We start from the raw sequence: 19,514 nt of genomic DNA, 5'->3' as shown, positions 1-19,514 counted from the left end.
CAAATAGTAGATTTCTCTTTACAAATAGTAGATTTCTTCATATCGCCAAGAATATATATATTATACATACAACACAAAAGAAACGAAGCCTCTGTTCACCATTCCCTTGCAATTTTCCTTAAGAAAAAGCAGATTCATAACAATGTCCTTTTACATTTTCTTCTTCTCTCTTCTACCTTTACTCTTCCAGTCTTCTCATTGCATCACAATTCTAGTAGATGGATCTTCAGAATGGAAGAACCCCAATGTTCACATTGGAGATTCCATCAGTAAGTAGTAATAGTACCCGAGAAATACAAAAGGCATTTGGAATGCAATCTTCATAAACATTGTTTAATACTATAGAAGTTACTAACACCTAATAAATAACTCTCTACTTTATCTCTCATGTCTCAGTTTTCAAGCACAATAAGCACTACAGTATCTACATTTTACACAGCCAGAAAGCATTTGATATCTGCAATTTCACTCATGCCACTCTTCTCACCAACCCCAACGCTTCAAAAGTTTCATCCTTCGGCTTTTGAAAAAATATATTTGTTATTTTATTTTTTGACCAAATTATGTTAACAATCATGTTATTTGAGTAACAACTCTGGACAACCTTGTTGTTATATATATAAAAACGTTACGTATAATGTTTCAAATTTGGGTCCGTGATTGCAATTAAATTGTAACTTTATAATTTTGGTGTTCTTCATAATTGCATGTACTTCTGCACGTATTGGCCATATTTTTCATGAATAATACGCAATTAGGATACTCTCGAGATAACCACGAAGACGATTTAAAACACTGATTGTCCTATTTAAGATTCGGATGCAAATAACACTTTTTTTGTTAATGATATCAGTGGCATCCATCAAGACCCGGTTTGTTCTACTTTAGCTTCAGTAATGGATCATTGAAAGCATGCCAAGGTTCTCAAAAGCAAGCCATAAAGGTAACTTTAGCAGCAGCAGCACCTTCACCACATGCTTCAGCAATGCCTTCAAACCTTTCTCCAATGGCAGCACCATCTCCTTCCTCTGGTGGAGAAGTGTCATCATCATCCCTTCCATTCTCATGGCCTTTCCTTCTTCACCAAGCAGCTTCATCACCTGGCCCTTCACCTTCATCACCAGCAAGTACTTCATCTGTGACAGTTCCAACTTCTTCTGCTATGCCTTTGATTAATAGTAACCCTGCAGTTCCTCTTCCTAGTACTGGTGAAGTTGATTCTGCTACAACAAGCCCTCTTCCTAAATCTGGCCATCAAACGCAGGTGCCCCACTTGTGTGTTAGTGAATATTAATGTGTTAACTATTACAAGATATAAGCTTTTAATATATGAATGTGATGCACAAAAATATAAGAGAGAAAAATATATTGATAAACAATATATGATTTTATACATTGTTATTGTATCATTTACTATATATATTTAATAATCATTAACTCTTTAAAAAAAATAATCCAAATGAATAATGAATGATCTAATAATTATATATAAATCTTTATATATTCATTCCATTCCTATTACACTCAAAATATAATGAGGACACCACTTCACATTTCAATAGCAGCATAACTATAGTGGAGATATTCAAAGAAATAAATGATGAAAACTAAATAGATATGGAATAATGTTAAGGTTAATAGCAGCCTATTGGTCATATTTCGTTGGTCCTAGGGCAAAATAATGACAGAGGCCATACTTTAAAAACTAATTTTATAAAAAATTTAACAGTAAAAATATTAAACTGTATGATTTAAATTTCAAGGAAGAATAGTTGCCTCACTTATATTAGTGAATCATGGTGCAGATATTTATAGAAATAAATAATGAAAACTAAATAGATATGGAATAATATAAGGTTATTAGCCCTCTCAATTTTTTTATTGATACACTAAGTAATCATAATTTTATAAACCGAAATTGTGATTGAGTATTTTGAATAAATAATTTAGTGTATCAATAATAATTTTTTAAATCTGAAATGAAAAGTTTTTAAAGAGTTGAGGTACATATGTATTATCTTTTATTTAATTGAAGTTACATCAAAATCTTAATTTACTAATAATTCATGTAATCAACATATAGAAATTATTGATCTAAAATTATAAATTTCAGTTTTATTATATTGAACACATCCATTTCTATCAATAAGGCGTTGCTCTAATGTTGTAAGGTCCCTTGAATATCTAGGTAGATCAAAAGATTAAAAAATTGATTATTATGAATAACACTTGTTGGGAGATGTAATCACACATCCTGAAATGAATTAATTCCTGGTGATGAGATATAATTGGTTATACAAAAAACACAACCATTTCTAAGATTGAATTATAGGGAAAAGTGCATAAAAATCTCCCCTAAACTTTATGCATTTCTTAAGTAGATATTATGAATATTTTTTCTTCCTAATTACCCTTTAACTTTATAGTTGATAAAATTGGTTCATACATAAATATATTGTCAAATTACTAGTGGACCAACAAAAGAAATTCTGCAATCAAACTCACAATAGTAGCGATACAATAAAACATGTTAGTCAACATTAAACTGTATCAAAATATAAAATTAATTGAATAGTAGATAATAAGTAATTTAAGAGTTAAAATAGTTAATGCAATAATATTGGTTTATATAAAAAATAAATAAATAACATTACTGGAGTTTAAAATAAAATACATGACAACAAATTTATTGCTATTAATTTAACATAACCTTTTTTATATAGGGACCAATGTTACTAACAATTAAAGTTTAAGAGGTAATTAAGAAGAAAAAAATAGTTTATAATAACTTTTTATAAAAAAACATAAAGTTACTTTAGGATGTTGTTATAAACTTTTCTCGAATTTATATGTTTGATTCTATAATTAATGATGGATTTAAAACACTTGAAAACATTCTCTCATCTATAGTAAACTTGTGTTGATATTAGTGTGTTGATACATAGGTAAACTATGTTGATATTAGTGTGTTGATACATAGGTAAACGTGTGTTGATATTAGGACTCCTTTAATATATAATATCTTTGATTGGAGAACTACAGAGATAGTAGTAAATTTGGTTTTTCAAAAGATTATAGTATCATTAATTTATTTTTAAAGAAATTTCTCATTATATAAGTCATTAAAAAATTACTTTCATCATTTATTTATCCATTTAAAGAAATTTACTATCATAGTGATCCGTGAAAGATTAAGTTTCCAATAAAACTTAGTCTTCCAATAAAATTTGTCATCATATTTACTTGTTAAAAAATTAAAATTTTCACCAAGTCTTATATGTTAAGATATTATCTAATGGAATAACTTGGTAGCAAATTTTATTTTTTGAGGAGAGTACAAATGAGATGCAAAACAATTACTTATACTTTATGAAATTTGCCATATATTTACAATATAGGTTAGGAAACACATGTTTTATATAATGTGATCAATGATTTCAAAAGTAGACGATTTTGAGAATTAATATAAAGTAAATTTCGTTCAACTATAACAAAGACAACCGACATGTACAATTGGTGTTACAAACTTAGTCATATAATCTTCCATGACATATTATTTGATATAATAAAAAATTTGTTTAGTCAAATTTATGAGAAATTTAATCTTGACTAATATGATAATAAGTTTTTTTTATAGAAATAAGAGATATAATTTTGTAGCAAATTTATCTAGGAGGTAAGTGTGGAAGGATAAAGATCACCTATACTTAATGATGTGGTGGTGTTCGTTTAGAATTTTTTAAAATAAAAGGCAACAAAAAATAGAATGGAACACTATTGTGGCGAAAACCAAATTCAGTATTCACTCTCTCTATCTTATTGTTGATGATCGCAGGTGATTATTGGATCATTTGGACTTGTATTGGCTGTGCACTCTGTTACTTTTCTGCTGCTGTGAGAAGAGAGATGGAGACATTTTATGTTTCTAACAAAGGAAAATGGGAAGAGAATGGGGTGGGGAGGGTAACCCACTGATGTTGCACCAAAGACTGTGATTGAGGCTAAAGTGGTTTTATGATTGATGAATTATGATTATACTATGTATTATGAAGCTTCTACATTCTACTTTAAAATAGTCAGCACTTTTTCTTCTTTGGATTTGGAGTGCAATGGATTGCTGCATTTGCTATTATAGCTCCAATCCTCCATTCTATGCAATTTTATGTATTAAAATGGTAGGTTTTAAATATGGCTTAGTGATCTGGTGATATGTTAAGTATTGAAAAGTATATATATATATATAAAGTAGCCACAATTTCTTGAAAATGAGATTTTAGAAGTGTATGAAATTATGATTTTAACCATCATTTAAAACCTTGGAATTGGTGGATTTGGAGTCTATTGCCCCAACGGAGCTAAGTTAATTAGTGTTAGAATAGTTGAGATTTTGTAAGAGTTAATCGATTAATAATGATCGATTGATTGGTTAGTTGGTTCAATTTGTTAAGGTGAATTTTGTATGCGATAATCGATTAAACAACAGAGTTAATTGATTGTCTGGTTAACAAATTTTGTTTTCTGTTTTGATAGTTATTACATATAAAGGAGTATTTCCTTAATATTTGTATTCAATTCATTAATGAGAAACATTATTTAGTGAAATATTTGATTCTTATTTTTTTTCTTTCTTCTTTCTTTAAGCTTTCTTTCTTGTTAATTTATTTCTCATACTTTTTGATTCATCAAAAAGTTTCATCCATGACTTATACCACATTATAACAAGGTATCAAAGCATAATTATTTTTTTGATGACTTCCACTTATACATCTATCATTTCCCTTTTCCTTTCATCATCATCCAAGTAGACCAAGATGATGAACCAATAAACATTGTTGAAGTTTGTGGTGTGGCTGCTGGAATTTGTCATCTTCATTCTGATCTTCAAGGAGTGCTCTACTATGCGCCGATTCTTTCTTTCACTCCCATACGCCTTTCTTCCTAGCGTCCAACAAACACATTCTGATCTTCAAGAAGAACATGTTCAAGAACTTAATTAGCTGGTGCATGGTGTGTTGGTTCTTCTCATGGTTGCCTTGATTTTTTAAGCACTAAAGCTACATCCCTTATTTTAAAATCATCTTCTCTTGTGTTCATTCACTTCCACCTTTTCCATTTGCATTCTTGCATCCCTTATCGGAAACCAATTCTGTAACATACTTGAGCAAAATGTTTGTGATCAAAGCTGTGTTGAATCGATCCCCATCTCCTAATAATAGTAACTACATTCTTGCTACAATTATGTTCATGCTTTGGCACAAGATGGTTCCGATTGAAGTATGGGATCTTTGTAAAGACGTTCCTAGGAATGTCTTGTATGTTAAGCCAACCATTAAGAAAAATGAATAAGAAGAGAAAGAATTTCTAAGAAACTTATTTTCAACACAATTATACACGGTGTTGTCTGGTGGTGATGTTTTGTTGGTGAAAATTTATATTGGAAATTTTGTGAATGAAGATGGGACAACATTATATGAAAGAGACCATCTATCTGATGAAGATATACAATTTACTCCTAATTTCAAGCCCAAACAAAGAAATATGAAAACAGTTATCAATGTTGCATTCAATCAAGCCAATGTAGTTGTTTCAAGTCCAATAAAAGCAAAGTGCTCATTTAGTAGAAGATTGCACATTTAGTTGAAGATCGTGAGATCTACAACACATGACAAGATCACTATATATTTCTTTATATCTTTTTTTACTACTCTATTTTTTTTTACCCATCTCTCTCATTAAATACAATTTTTTTATAGTGTGTAATTTTCCCCCATTAAAACAACATATTAGGATCAAAGATTAAGATTCATTTCTTTTCTCTCTTCATCTATTATGGTTGGTTTGGTTGGTTAAGCTTCATATATGGTTAAATTTTGAATGAAGTTGCTTCTCCCTATGGTGGTTAAGCGTTAGTATTGCTTCACATTCAGATTTCAAGAGTAGGAGATGAAGATTCGCTCACTAGCAAAAAGATAAATTATAGTATATATTGTGTTCAACACAATCATTCCTAGCTTGGAATGCATGATACATTCCAGCTTGCAGGATGTTAAAATAGTTGTGATTATGTAATGGATAATCAGTTAACAAAATGATTAATCGATTATCAATGTTGAAATGTTTTTTGTCATTTGCATTATTTTGTATTATGCTTTTGTTAGTTGATTAGTTAGTTTTTAGTTGTTAGGTTGATTAGTTTTTCTTCCTTCTATATAAGCTCTCAATTGTAGTTTTTCTATTCAATAAACTCACTTCAATATCATGTAACTCATCCAATGAATGAAATTTATATTCTCTTTCGGCTCTTGATTCTTAACATGGTATCAGAGCTTGAGTATGTGTTCAATGAACTCAAAACGACTATTGAAAATCGTGATATCATGTTTCGGTGATGATTCTTTCTTGAATATTTGACGAATCTTAGAAGAGAATTATACATTCTAGCTTCTTTGATGATACATTCCAGCTTATGGGGATGTGAGAATAACTGAGATTCTGTATTAACATTGTAGTTAATCAATTAACTGATTAGTTGGTCTAGTTTGTTAAAGTGAACTTTGTATGTTATTATCGACTAAACAACAGAGTTAATCGATTATCTGATTAACATATTATGTTTTCTATTTTGGTGGTCGTTATATATAAAATGTTATTCCCCTAATCTTTGTATTTAATTCATGATGAGAAACATTATTCAGTGAAAGTTTTGATTTTTTTATTTTATTTTATTTTATTTAAGTTTCTTTAAGCTTTCTTTCTCATTCATTTTTTATACTTCTTATTTCATTAAGAAGTTTCATCTATTACTCAAATCATATTTTAAAAATTGTCGCGTTTCCATTTGTTATTGTTGAGTTGAGAGTTTAGATAATAGGGATGGAGAAAATGGGTGACCCAACAAACCATCATAAAATAAATAGTCACCATAAACTTAAAGAAAAAACAATAATAATAATAATTGAATCAACAGCCAATGCTACTACCAGTTGAATTGAGTGACCAATAATGAGTTAAGCAATTCTGACCATAATTAACCCATTTCGAAAGTCAGATAAGCCAAAATATAGAATTTGATTCATAAAAATAATGCTTGTTGAAAAGGCGGTTGAACACCTTGATTATACCAAAAATAAGCTTATATGCCCAACCCAACTTACCTTGACATCTAGGTGAGTTTGAAATTCACTAGTCTTGCTCATCTTAATAGTTTGTGATGGTGTCAACCATAGTGATTAGTGGGAGCAACAATGGTGGTGGTGCGGGATGGTTATTTTGTGTTATTATTCTTGTATGGTCATGGTCTTAGAAGACGGCATCCATGTGTATGAGTAAATGAAGAAGAAGATAGGAAACAGAGAAGAAGAAAAAAGAACTCACTAAAGAGGATGAAGGACGAATATCTTTTGTGAATAATACCTCATCAATTTCTTTTGTGAACTCACTTAAGAGTTACAGATGCAAACTATTATATAACAAGAGAAGAATAGAAGCTAACCAACCAACTAAACAAAAAAACTAACTATTTCTATAAACGGAAACCAGAATATAACAGAACAAACTAACACTTACTAAAGCTAGAAAGTTCTAATTCTATTCTTAAACTCTTCTTTTTCTTTAGCACTTTCTTTTCCTTTAGTGATTGATCTTGATACTGTCTTTTGTCTTTTGCTTTTCCATGAGATTAAGGAGTCTCCTATGAAGAAACATAATCTAGTAATAGATCTTCTTATGTCAACACAAGAACCCTAATCAGAGTCACTGAATCTTGTGACTTTCAGGTGGTTCTGAGAAGAGAAGAAGAGACCTTTACCAGGAGCATTTGTGAGATACTTGATCACTCTCAATGCTGCTTGATAATGAGTATTAGTTGGATTAGCTAGAAATTGACTTAGATGACCAGCTGAAAATGCTATATCTGGCCTTGTGTGAGTTAGATAGATTAGCTTACCAAACTAATCTTCTGTATTTGGTAGGATCCTTCAGTAATTCTCCACAATTTCCAAACATTTTGACATTAGGGTCCATAGGGACAGCAAATGGCTTAGTACCAAGGAGTCCACTCTCTTGTAGTAGGTCCATAGTGTATTTTCTTTGGCATAAGTTGATTCCTGATGTTGTTCTAGCTACTTCCATGTTAAGGAAGTATTTCAATTCTCCTAGATCCTTGATGCTGAATTCCTTATTGAGAAGTGACTTCAGGAGATTGATTTCTGTTATGTCATTTCCTGCTACAATTAAGTCATCAACATAAACAAGCACTGCATTAAAAGTATCATTACTTGATTTAGTAAACAATGAATAATCTGCTTTGGATTGAGAATACCCGAATTGATTGAGAACAACAGTGAGCTTTGCATTCCATTGTCTATTGGCATGCTTTAATCTATAGAGAGATTTCTGCAATTTACAAACCAAAGATGGGCTAGGAACTTGTAGACGTAGTGGAAGTTTCATGTAAACCTCTTCCAACAGATCTCCATGCAAGAAAGCTGTATTAACATCCATTTGATGGATGTTCAATTTGTTGATGGCAATTAAGGCTAATAGAATTCTAATGGTTGTCATTTTTACAATAGGGCTAAAAGTTTCAAAATAATCAAGACCAACAGTTTGATTATACCCTTTTGCAACCAATCTAGCCTTATATATATCTATAGTCCCATCAGAGTTGTGCTTAATTTTAAAAATCCATTTACAACCAATAGCTCTTTTGTTATCAGGGAGCTTAGTAAACATCCAAGTGTTATTATCCACAAGGGCTTTGAGTTCATTATAAATGGCCTTTTTCCAAGAATTATGTTGCAGAGCTTCTACAAATGATGAAGGTTCAGTATGGGAATTAATGTTCAGGATAAAATGTTTGTATTTAGATGAGAGTCTCTTATAGGACAAGTAATCACTTATAGGGTACTTAGTATTGGAGTTGTTTAGAGAAGATATGGTCAAGGATACAAGACAATGATAGTCTTGGAGATGAGAGGGAGGACCCCTAATTCTTGTGGATCTTCTAATGTTTGTGGTATCCTGAATAACATGAGTAGGTTCATTCTCTAGGACAGGCTCATCTTGAACTTCTTGTGATGGGTTCTGTTCATTGGTTGTTGTGTGAGTAGGGTAGTCAAGAAAATGATAATTATCACTAAAAGAGTTTGTAGGCAATGCATGATTATCTTGTTCTTTATCAGAAATAGGTTCTACGCAGAGGGGAAATGAGTTTTCATAAAAACTCACATTTCTAGACATAAAGGTTTCTCTATTTTTCAAATCAAAGACTATGTATCCTTTTGTACCCGCTCTAAATCCAATAAAAACACACTTCCTAGACCTTGGATCAAGTTTCTTCTCGTGACCAACAAGAGTAGTTGCAAAACATAAACATCCAAAAACTTTAAGAACCATGATATTAGGATCATGTTTAAACAAATTTTGATATTGTGATTTATGAGATAGATAAACACTAGGCTGCCTATTAATTAAGTAAACAACATGACATACATCATAATTCCAAAAACATCTTGGAAGAAAAGATTGGAAAAGTAAAGATCTAGCTACTCCTAATATGTGTTGATGCTTCCTCTCAACTATACCATTTTGTCGAGGAGTTTCTACACAAGTAGTTTGGTGAATGATATCTTTAGAATGTACTCAATTTAAACTCAAGACCATTACTAGTTCTTACACATTTAACTTTGATGTCAAACTGATTTTCCACAAAAACAATAAAGTCTCTTAATAGAGTGGAGGATTCAGATTTCAGTTTCATAAGGTGGATCCATGTGTATCTAGATTTGTCATCTACAATGGTTAAAAAATATCTATGTCCTAATATAGAGGGGATGGACAGGGGTCCCCATATATCAACATGTATTATATCAAACATATTTAAGGATTCAGATGCACTAGACTAAAAGGGCAACCTTTTCTGTTTAGAAAAGTAACATACATCACAAGGATCTTTATTAGTTTTTGATTGTATAAAAGGGAAACTGTTTATTCATAGTTACTAGTGTGGCATGAGATAAATGGCCTAACCTCTTATGCCATACATCATTATAGTAGCTATTAAAGTGATTTATACAAGTAGGTGTGCCAATTGTCAAGCTAGAATTATTTACAGCCTATAGTCCTTTCCTAATTTCATCTGCACCAATCATCTTCAAGGTATTCTGCTCCTAAATCAAGCATTTGTGTTTTGAAAAGATTAATTTGCAATCAAGAGCAGTAGTGAGTTTAGAAACAGATATTATGTTGAATTAAAACTAGGTATATAGAGAACATTAGATAGATAAAGATGATTGGAAAACAAGACAGTTCCTGAAATTGAAGTTAGGATAATCCTTCCATCATGCAACTTCACATTAATAGGTTGTATTTCTCTAAAAGATTGGAATTCTGACATTGAGTAACACACATGATCAGTGACTCCAGTGTCAAGAATCCAATCTTTTGACTTTACAAAGCAGAAGGGATTTGGATATTTACTTGAAGGATTTGTGCTCATCTGATTAGTAGTATGGAGCGACTGCTATATGTTTTGCTTCATGATGTTCAGGATAGCTTGTTGTTGATCCATTGTGAATGGCATGGAATGAGAATTACTTGCTTCTTCTTGCATCTTGTCATTGTTGTGTTGACTCTTCTCATCACTATCATTGTCACCAACTGATATGGTATTAATTTTTCCAGCTACAGGTGCAGATCTTGGGGGAAAGTCATGTTTCCTATAACACACATCAATCGTGTGCCCTGTTCTATTGCAGTATGTGCAAAACTTGGCAGTGTTTCCTCTCCCAAAATTGGTTCTTCCCCTTCCTGAAGAACTAGGATTATAACTTTTAAAACTTCTTCCTCTTCCTCTGCTATTTGGATCTTCTGTGTTGTTAACAAGAATTTTGGGTTCTTCAAAAGAAATTGCCATTTGTCTTTCTTGTTGTGTGAGGAGAGCATAGGCTTTGTTTATGCTAGGTAGGGGTTCCATGAGCATAATTTGAGATCTCACAGGGGAATATTGCTCATTTAATCCCTTTAAAAACCTAATAACATAATCATTCTCTCTATATGGTCTAATTATTGGGATCAAAGTGCAGTGGCATTTGATTTCACATAAACAAGTTGGTATAGGTCTGAAATTGTCAAGTTCTTCCCTACACTCTTTAATTGAGTGTGATATGCATTGATTGAAAGATTACCTTGCTTAATGCTGTAAAGTTCCTCTTGGAGTTCATCAATTCTGAACACATCCCCTTGGTAGAATCTTAGATCATTCCAGATTTCATAAGCTGTCTCAAGCCAGAGGACAAATTGAGCAATTGAAGAATGTAAAGATTGACTTATCTATGATACCACAAGTGTGTTACATCTGTCCCAAACATCAAAGAGGGGCTCATTGGGTAAAGGTTTAGGTAATCGTCCATCAATGAATTCTAATTTGTTTTTGGTTTTCAGGGCTCTCCACATGGCTCTAGACCAAGAATGGTAGTTTCCCTTAGTTAGAATAACAGATACTAGTGTTGCCCCTGGATTTTCGTTAGGGTATATGAAAAAAGGATTAGATGGATCTGATAAGGGATTAGTAGCCATTGAAGAAGGGAAACAAATTTATAAAAAGGAGAAGGAACCTTGAGAAATGGAATGCGCAGCAGAGCTTTTTATTTAAGCTCTGATACCATCTTAGAAGATGGCATCCATGTGTATGAGTAAATGAAGAAGATATGAAACAAAGAAGAAGAAAAAAGGAATTCACTAAAGAGGATGAAGGACAAAAATCTTTTGTGAATAATACATCATCAATTTCTTATTGAATGAATGAATATTAAGAGTTAGAGATGCAAACTATTATATAACAAGAGAAGAATAGAAGCTAACCAACTAACTAGACAGAAAAACTAACTGTTTTTATAAACGAAATTCAGAATATAACAGAACAAACTAACACTTACTAAAGCTAGAAAGTTCTAATTCTATTCTTGAAACTCTTCTTTTTCTTTGGCACTTTCTTTTCCTTTAAATGCATGCACTTTATATTTATTGTGTGTAAATCTAAAAAATATTTGCTACAGTGCTTGTCATGTGAAAAAAAAAGGCAAATTGCTCCACCTTGTGAAAGCTAAGTTCAATTTTAATATAATGCTACTTTTTGAAAAATATCAAATTAAATAACTGAACAAGGAAAAAAGTGCAGAAAATAGGTCAATTTTTTTATCACGTAGCATTAGAACAATGAGCATTTGTGTGAAAAAGGACTTTGTATTGTATCTAAAGTTGATTGGTCATAAAATATTATTGGTGAGGACAATTAAGTTTAAATCATATAGCAGTTTGCAAGGGATAGTATTTAAAATTGTGATTTGTTTTTGGTGCTGCATGAAGCAACATTTGAGAAATAATCAATCAATGAAGGAATGTCTAGAACAAGTTGTCAGTTGTATAAATTGAAAATAATATTTAACAAACTGTAAGCCAATAAATATAAATACATGGGATTTTCGTGTAAAAGATTATAGATGCATTAATTTGCCTTACCAATCAGAACAAATCATGTCCATCCCAACATGCTTCATGTAAAAAAATTAACTGATGTGACATAAAAGGTACAAATAACACAATATTATGTTAAGTTGAGCATATGTTGTTTTTGATAGAATGGGTATCTTAATGGGAAATTCAACCTAATGACAAGGAAATCATTAACATAATATATACAGTGGATAATAATTTCCTCAACATGCTAGAATGTTTGAGGAGCAATAACAAATAATGCACTAACTAAGAACACACAAAAGACAACATAATTTTAACGTGGAAAACCTTCCCAATGGGAGAAGTAAAAACCACGGGCACAAACCAGTCAATCAAGCTCCACTATAATCAGTATAGCCCATAAGAGTAGGTTTATCACCTTCAAAACAAAGCCTCAAACTAGCAGTACCACAAAGATACCTCAAAATCTATTTCACAATATTCAAATGTTCTCTACTTGGATTTGATAGAAATCTACTAATTGTATCAAAAAATGTGCAATATCTGGTCTTGTACACACCATTACATACATCAAACTTCTCACAGCAGATGCATAAGGAACTTGTTGCATATATCAAACTTGAAGGATATATCCAAATAGATCACCCTTCAAGTTTAATGTATATGTAATGGGTTCCTTATGCATCTACTATGGGAAGCACATGAATAGAGGTTCTATTTGAACTAAGCACAACGAAAACTTGAAGGATGATCTATTTGGACTAAAAATTGGTTTAAAATTTTCACCATAAAACAAATATGAAATTCACATATTCTTAAGTCCCTTCATGTTGTATAAAAATAGTTTTTGCTTAGTTTCCAGGAGCAAAGTTTGTGGCAAAAGCCCATGCATTGTTGTTAACTGGATCAGACAGGTGGTAATCAAGGTTCTCCAAAGGTTCCTTCTCGATCACTATAGCTTGAACAAAGAATCCAAACACAGATAACATGGCTAACCTACCATTCTTGATCTCTTTTACCTTCAACTCAACAAAAGCCTATAGGTCCTCATCCAAGCTCAATGGATCAAAACTGCCACCTGGGTATAGTGGGTCGTTCACCTCATCAAGAGGCCCACTAGTAACGTGATAACCCTCAACCGCACCCATCAAGATAACTTGGGTAGCCCAAATAGCAAGAATACTTTGTGCATGGATCAAGCTTGAGCTACCCAAGTAGTCAAGCCCACCCTTACTGAATATTTGGGAATCTGCCTTGAACCAGACAGCCTCGCCAAATTTGACACCATTTTGGGCCAAGAGCTCTAGGAAGACAATACCCAAGGCTCCAAGCATAGCCCACCTAGAGTGAATGACCTCAAGTTTATGATTCTTGACAAATGTCTCTGGATTAGCAGAAAACCCAGCAGTGTCCAAACCATATGTTGGAAGAGAAGAAAGAATATTTTAATCGATTAATGTATGGCAGTAATCGATTATCAAGAGAGATGAGAGAGAGGAAATTGAGTTTTTCTGTATATTATTCAATTCATGTTCAATGCCTTTCAACTAACTAACCTAAATGTCTGATTAATCGATTACTCATACTAGTAATCGATTAATAAAACTAGCTAAATGAATTACACTTTTCGCAATATTCTCCCTTTATTAATATTAGCTAAGCTTATCATACCAAGTTGCCTTATTTGCCTTTGAAAATCATATCTTTTCATTAGTTTGGTGAGTATATCAACTTGTTTTTCTTGAGTTTTGAAAATTCCAACTTCAAGTTGTTCTTCTCCACTTGATTTCTCAAGAAATGATACTTGGTCTCTATATACTTGCTTCTACCATGAGACACTGGATTCTTTACTAAATTGATGGCTGATTTGTTGTCCACAAACAACAAGATAGGTTCCTCTAATTGCATTCCAATTTCATAACCAAAGCTTGTAGCCATAATGCTTGTTGTCCTCCCAAGCAAGCTGCCATGTATTCTACTTCACATGATGATAGAGTAACAATCTTTTACTTCTTAGAGCACCAACTCACAACTGGTTTTCCAAGCTTGAACAAATATCCACTTGTGATCTTCCTATCATCCTTATCACCACTCCAATCAGCATCTGTATAACCATAGATTGTATTGAGTTCTCTACCTTTGTCGGTAGAGAACATAACACCATAGTCCATACTTCCCTTGAGATACCTGAGTATCCTCTTTACTGCCAGCGTATGTGAGTGTTTAGGATGCTCTATGTATCTACAAACCAATCCAACACCATTACCTAAATTAGGTCTTGAGTTGCAAATGTATCTTAGAGATCTTATCATTTTCCTATAAAGAGTTGAGTCAACTAATTGATCTTCTAGGTTTTCCTTGCATAGAGTGTGACCAGTTTCAACTAGTGTTGAAGCTGGTTGCACTCAAGCATGATGAACCTCTCAAGTACATCAGAAATGTACTTCCTTTGATGCATCAATATCCCTTCATCAGTCATGGAAAACATAATCCCTAAGAAATATGAGAGAGTTCCTAAATCTGACATCTCAAACTCAAGTTTCAGCTTTGATTTGACCAATCAATTTCACCATCATTGATGTCAATTATTAGCATGTTATCTACATATAAGCATATTATGATTAATGCTTTAGTAGATATACCTTTTTGTATAAATGCCATGTTCACTTGTGCATCTCAGAAAGCCTAACTTCAATAGAAATTCATCTATCCTCTTGTTCCATGCCCTGGGTGCTTGTTTCATTCCATAGAGTGGTTTATGCAATCTATGCACATTCTTCTTTTGATTTGGAACTTCAAAGCCATGAGGTTGTGATACATACACTTCTTTATCTAATGGGCCATTCAAGAAGGCTTATTTCATATCCATTTGACATAGAGACCATACTTTTGAGCTAGCAATTGTAGTGGCAAGTCTCACTGTCTCCATTCTTGCCACTGGAGCAAAGACCTCATCAAAATCTAATCCTGGTATTTTCAAGAATCCTTTGGCTACCAACCTGGCCTTGTACTTGGAAACAGTTCCATCAGGCTTCAATTTCACCTTATACACCCATTTTACTAAGATGGCATTCTTATCCTTTGGCTATGTTGTAAGCTCCCATGTGTCATTCTTCTCAGTTGAACTAATTTCCTCATTCATTGCTTCAATCCAACAATTTTCTTTAATTGTTTGATCAAGTGAGATTGACTCCATTTCAGCTAGCAGAGCCATATGCACAAGATCTCCCTCATGGGTGATTTGTGAATCATCGAACACTTCATAATCACTAAGCCTTGGTGGTGTGTGTTTTTTCTTTGTGGTCTCTCAATAACATTTGCACTATCTTCTTTGATTGTTTGCATTTATGATGTACATAGTGAGTTGTCAATATCCATCTTGATTGACTTGTTTGAGGCTGCATTGTGTGAGTCCCGATCGCAAGATGGAGATTCACTGTATTTGAGATCTATACTATATAAGGTGGTGATTGTCTCAGGATTAAACACATTGTAGGCTTCTATTGAGTGATATCATAGAAAGATTAGTTTTTCTCCCTTGTCACCCAACTTCTTTCTCTTGATATCTAGTATGTATTTATAACGGATTGAGCCAAAAACTCTGAGATGCTTCATACTTGGCTTGAGTCCTGATCAAGTTTCTTCAAGTCTCATATTCCTCAACCTCTTTTTAGGGAATCTATTCATTATGTCGGCTGTAGCAGCAAGACCCTATCCTCAAAATCATTTTGGAACCTACTTTGTTTTCAACATACTCATTGCCATATTTAGAATGCTTCTATTGACCTTTTCCGCCATTTCATTATGCTAAGGAGTATATGGTGCAATTATCTCATGTATTATATCTTCTTTATCATAGAAGTCTTGGAGCTCATGAGATACATACTCTCTACCACCATCACTCCTTAACAATTTCAACTTGTTGCCACACTGTTTTTCAACAAGTGCCATGAAACTCTTAAACTTGCCAAAAAACTTCACTCATTTTCCTTATCAAATAAATTGGCGGCTTCCTTGTGAAGTTATCCTTAAAGGTCACAAAGTAGTTGTTCCCTCCAAGTGAGTGAACTTCCAAGGGCTCACATACATCTGTATACATAACTTCAAGTGGTCTAATGGACTTGGTTGGTATTTGAGAACTGATTGAGTTTCTGGTTTGCTTGGTTGTGAGACATTCTTCACACAATTCAGTGGGTGTTTTGATGTTAGGTAGTTCAGTCACTATTCCATTTTTGCTCAACAATTCCAAGCTCCTGAATATAAGGTGACCAAGTCTTTGATGCCAAATCCACATGTCATCAATAATGGATTCCAAACATTTGTGATCTCCAAGTTAAATATCAATCATTAAGGTTATGTTTTGAGAAAGTGGAACCTTTAAGATCAGTACTCCTTTTTTGTTGAACACCTTTAGCATCTTATTCTCCAATCTCATGTTGTATCCCTTCTCAATCAGTTGGCCTAGGATCAACAAATTACTCTTCATCCTTGGCACACACAACACATTAGAGATGTAGGTGGTTGATCCATCCTTCTTCTTGATCATCACTTTCCCAACTCCTTCTGAATTGATGACACTATCATATGCAAACTTAATCTTTGTCTTAACGATATTATATAAGTTCACAAACTACTCCCTATGCCCTGCCATGTGATTGGAACATCATGTGTCAAGATACCAACTGTTTGAACTCCAATCACATTGGGTTGTCACCATCAATAGAGCCTAATCTGAATCACTAGCCTCTTGATAAGAGTCTTCTCTTTTGATTAATAACAACACCTTTTCTTCAGAGTCCTCATCCTTGGCTAGTATGGTCTCTCCTTTTTTTACATGAGTGGCCTTCTTAATTTTACATTCAGATGCAAAATGACCCCGATTTCTATAATTAAAGCATTGGATTCTACTCTTGTCCTTCTTCTTCATTCCATTCAATTGATTGCCCATTTTCTTGGTCTTGATGATCTCAATATCACAACTTTGATTAGTGGAGTTAACTCTTTGAGACTGTAGCCCATGTAATCTTGAATTTTCAGGTCCAACATTATTGTCATCATGCCAATTTCCTCTGTTCCTTTTGAATCTGTCATTGTGTGCATAACTTTTCTTTCTAAATTGAGCACTTAAGGCCCATTGAGATTGCCTATCAGATTGTCCTTTTGTGAACCTCTATTCATGTGCTTCCAAGGAACCTTGCAACTCATCAATCCTGAAGTTTTCAAGGTCTTTTGATTCCTCTATAGCCACTACTATATGATCAAACTTATTGGTGAGGGTCTTGAGTATCTTCTCAACCACTATTTCTTCAGACAAATTTTCCCCAAAACCTTTCATTAAGTTGATCAAACTACAAATCTTTGTGAAATAATATGCAATTCCCTCTTGTTTATCCATCTGCAACAACTCATATCGCCTTTTAAGTGTTTGAAGTCTCACCTTCTTCACTTTCACTCCACCTATGCTTCCTTGGAGGAAGAAGCTGCTAAAATATGTGAAGAAGATCTTTGCTCCTGACCTTGGCAATGTTTTGATGAAGACACCAACATCACCAAAAGGAAGATTACTTATGAAGATCAAGAAGATTAAAGCTTCAAGACAATTAGTCTAAAGTCTAAATAGGTACTTCTATCCTATATACTCTTTAATCTACCAAAGTAGTAATGCTCAAAATCCTTTAAAAGAAATTGAAACACTTCAAGTTTAAATGAAAACATTTTTCAGAATACTGTGTAACAGGTTACTGAAATTTGAGTAACAGGTTACATGAGTGAGAATAAGTTATCCAACAAAATTTGAATTGGAGTAACCGATTACTCAAATTTGAGTCACCGATTACTCTAAGTGAATTTTAATTCACCGTTGGACAGAAAGTTTGAGTAACTGATTACTCAATGTAATTTTTCAAAACGTCGCGTTTGGGTAACCGGTTAACCACTTGCTATAATCGGTTACTGAGAGTTGTTACATCAGTTTTTCAGATTTAAAACTCAAGAGTTTTCATCCCAAACGAAATGCCTTCATTCCAAACAATTCCTACTTTTTTATAAAGGCACAATAACTAATTGGAAAGCCTATTTAAAGGCCTTATAACTCACAACAAAAAAAATCTGTCATAACTCTTTCACATTTTTCTCACAACTTTCCTAAACTTTTCTAAAATAAGTTTATGCATTTCTAGCAACCTGAACTCAAACTTTCAAAGCTACTTTTCTGAGTTGCTCGAAGTAAAGTGTTTTAAAGTTTTGTAAACTAAAAGAACATTATTTACTAAGTGTACAAAAGAGTTGATTGGATTGCAAGTGTTATCATATTTCATACTTGTAAAGGCAATCCAGGCCATCATTGTAATTCTTCATTCATTGTAATTACTTTCTTTCATAGGGTGTGATATGAAAGGGGATAGAGTTACTTGGAAAGGTGTTTTCCAAGGGTATAAGTATTAGTGAGTGTGTAAGGTACATGGAGATCTCGGGGTGAAATATTGTAATTACAACTCATAAGATTTAGTGGAAAATCTCTTGTGCTGCAAGAGTACTGGACGTAGCCTGCAGTGGACAAGAAGGTGAACCAGTATAAAACATCTGTGTACTCTCTTCTCCCTTACCTCTTTGATTTATTCTTGTTTATTATCTGCCATATTATTCGCTGCACTTTAACTCTTCATTTTTCAGAAAAAGTGGTCATAATTTCTAGTCAACTAATTCACCCCCCTCTTAGTTACAATCTCAGTCTTACAATTGGCTCCAGAGCTTTTTTTGTGTAAGTTATTCTCAAAACTGATCCTACATCAAAGATGGCCGCAAGATCATTCCTAGGAGAAGGTTCTAACATAAACCACCCTCCAAGTTTTGTTGGAGAATGCTATGACTTCTGGAAAATCAGAATGATAATATTCATAGAATCCCAAGACTTAGATATATGGGACTCAATAGAAGAAGGTCCATTCATACCATACATGGTTGTTAATGGGGTTAAATAACCAAAACCAAAATGTTCATGGACCATTGAAGATAAAAATAAAGTCCAATACGACCTT

General features: G+C 33.0%; 1 protein-coding gene and 1 pseudogene across 1 annotated transcript; one reads left to right on the top strand and one right to left on the bottom strand.

Moving 5' to 3' along the window:
- On the top strand, nucleotides 132-3,898 carry LOC109325159 (classical arabinogalactan protein 6-like). The gene is made up of 4 exons (XM_019557333.1): nucleotides 132-269; nucleotides 397-506; nucleotides 854-1,264; nucleotides 3,836-3,898. The coding sequence occupies exons 1-4, from the start codon at nucleotides 143-145 to the stop codon at nucleotides 3,896-3,898; spliced, it is 711 nt and encodes a 236-aa protein (XP_019412878.1). The 5' UTR covers nucleotides 132-142.
- LOC109363448 lies at nucleotides 13,311-13,826 on the bottom strand (annotated as a pseudogene).

This window comes from Lupinus angustifolius, chromosome LG13 (assembly GCF_001865875.1).
Source record: "Lupinus angustifolius cultivar Tanjil chromosome LG13, LupAngTanjil_v1.0, whole genome shotgun sequence".
Classification (NCBI taxonomy): domain Eukaryota; kingdom Viridiplantae; phylum Streptophyta; class Magnoliopsida; order Fabales; family Fabaceae; genus Lupinus; species Lupinus angustifolius.
This window is presented reverse-complemented; position numbering and strand designations above follow the sequence as displayed.

Coding starts and splice junctions, on each gene's coding strand:
- LOC109325159 (XM_019557333.1), top strand. CDS start 143: ATGTCCTTTTACATTTTCTTCTTCTCTCTTCTACCTTTACTCTTCCAG. Junction 270..396: donor TCACATTGGAGATTCCATCA/GTAAGTAGTAAT, acceptor CTCATGTCTCAG/TTTTCAAGCACAATAAGCAC. Junction 1,265..3,835: donor AATCTGGCCATCAAACGCAG/GTGCCCCACTTG, acceptor TGATGATCGCAG/GTGATTATTGGATCATTTGG.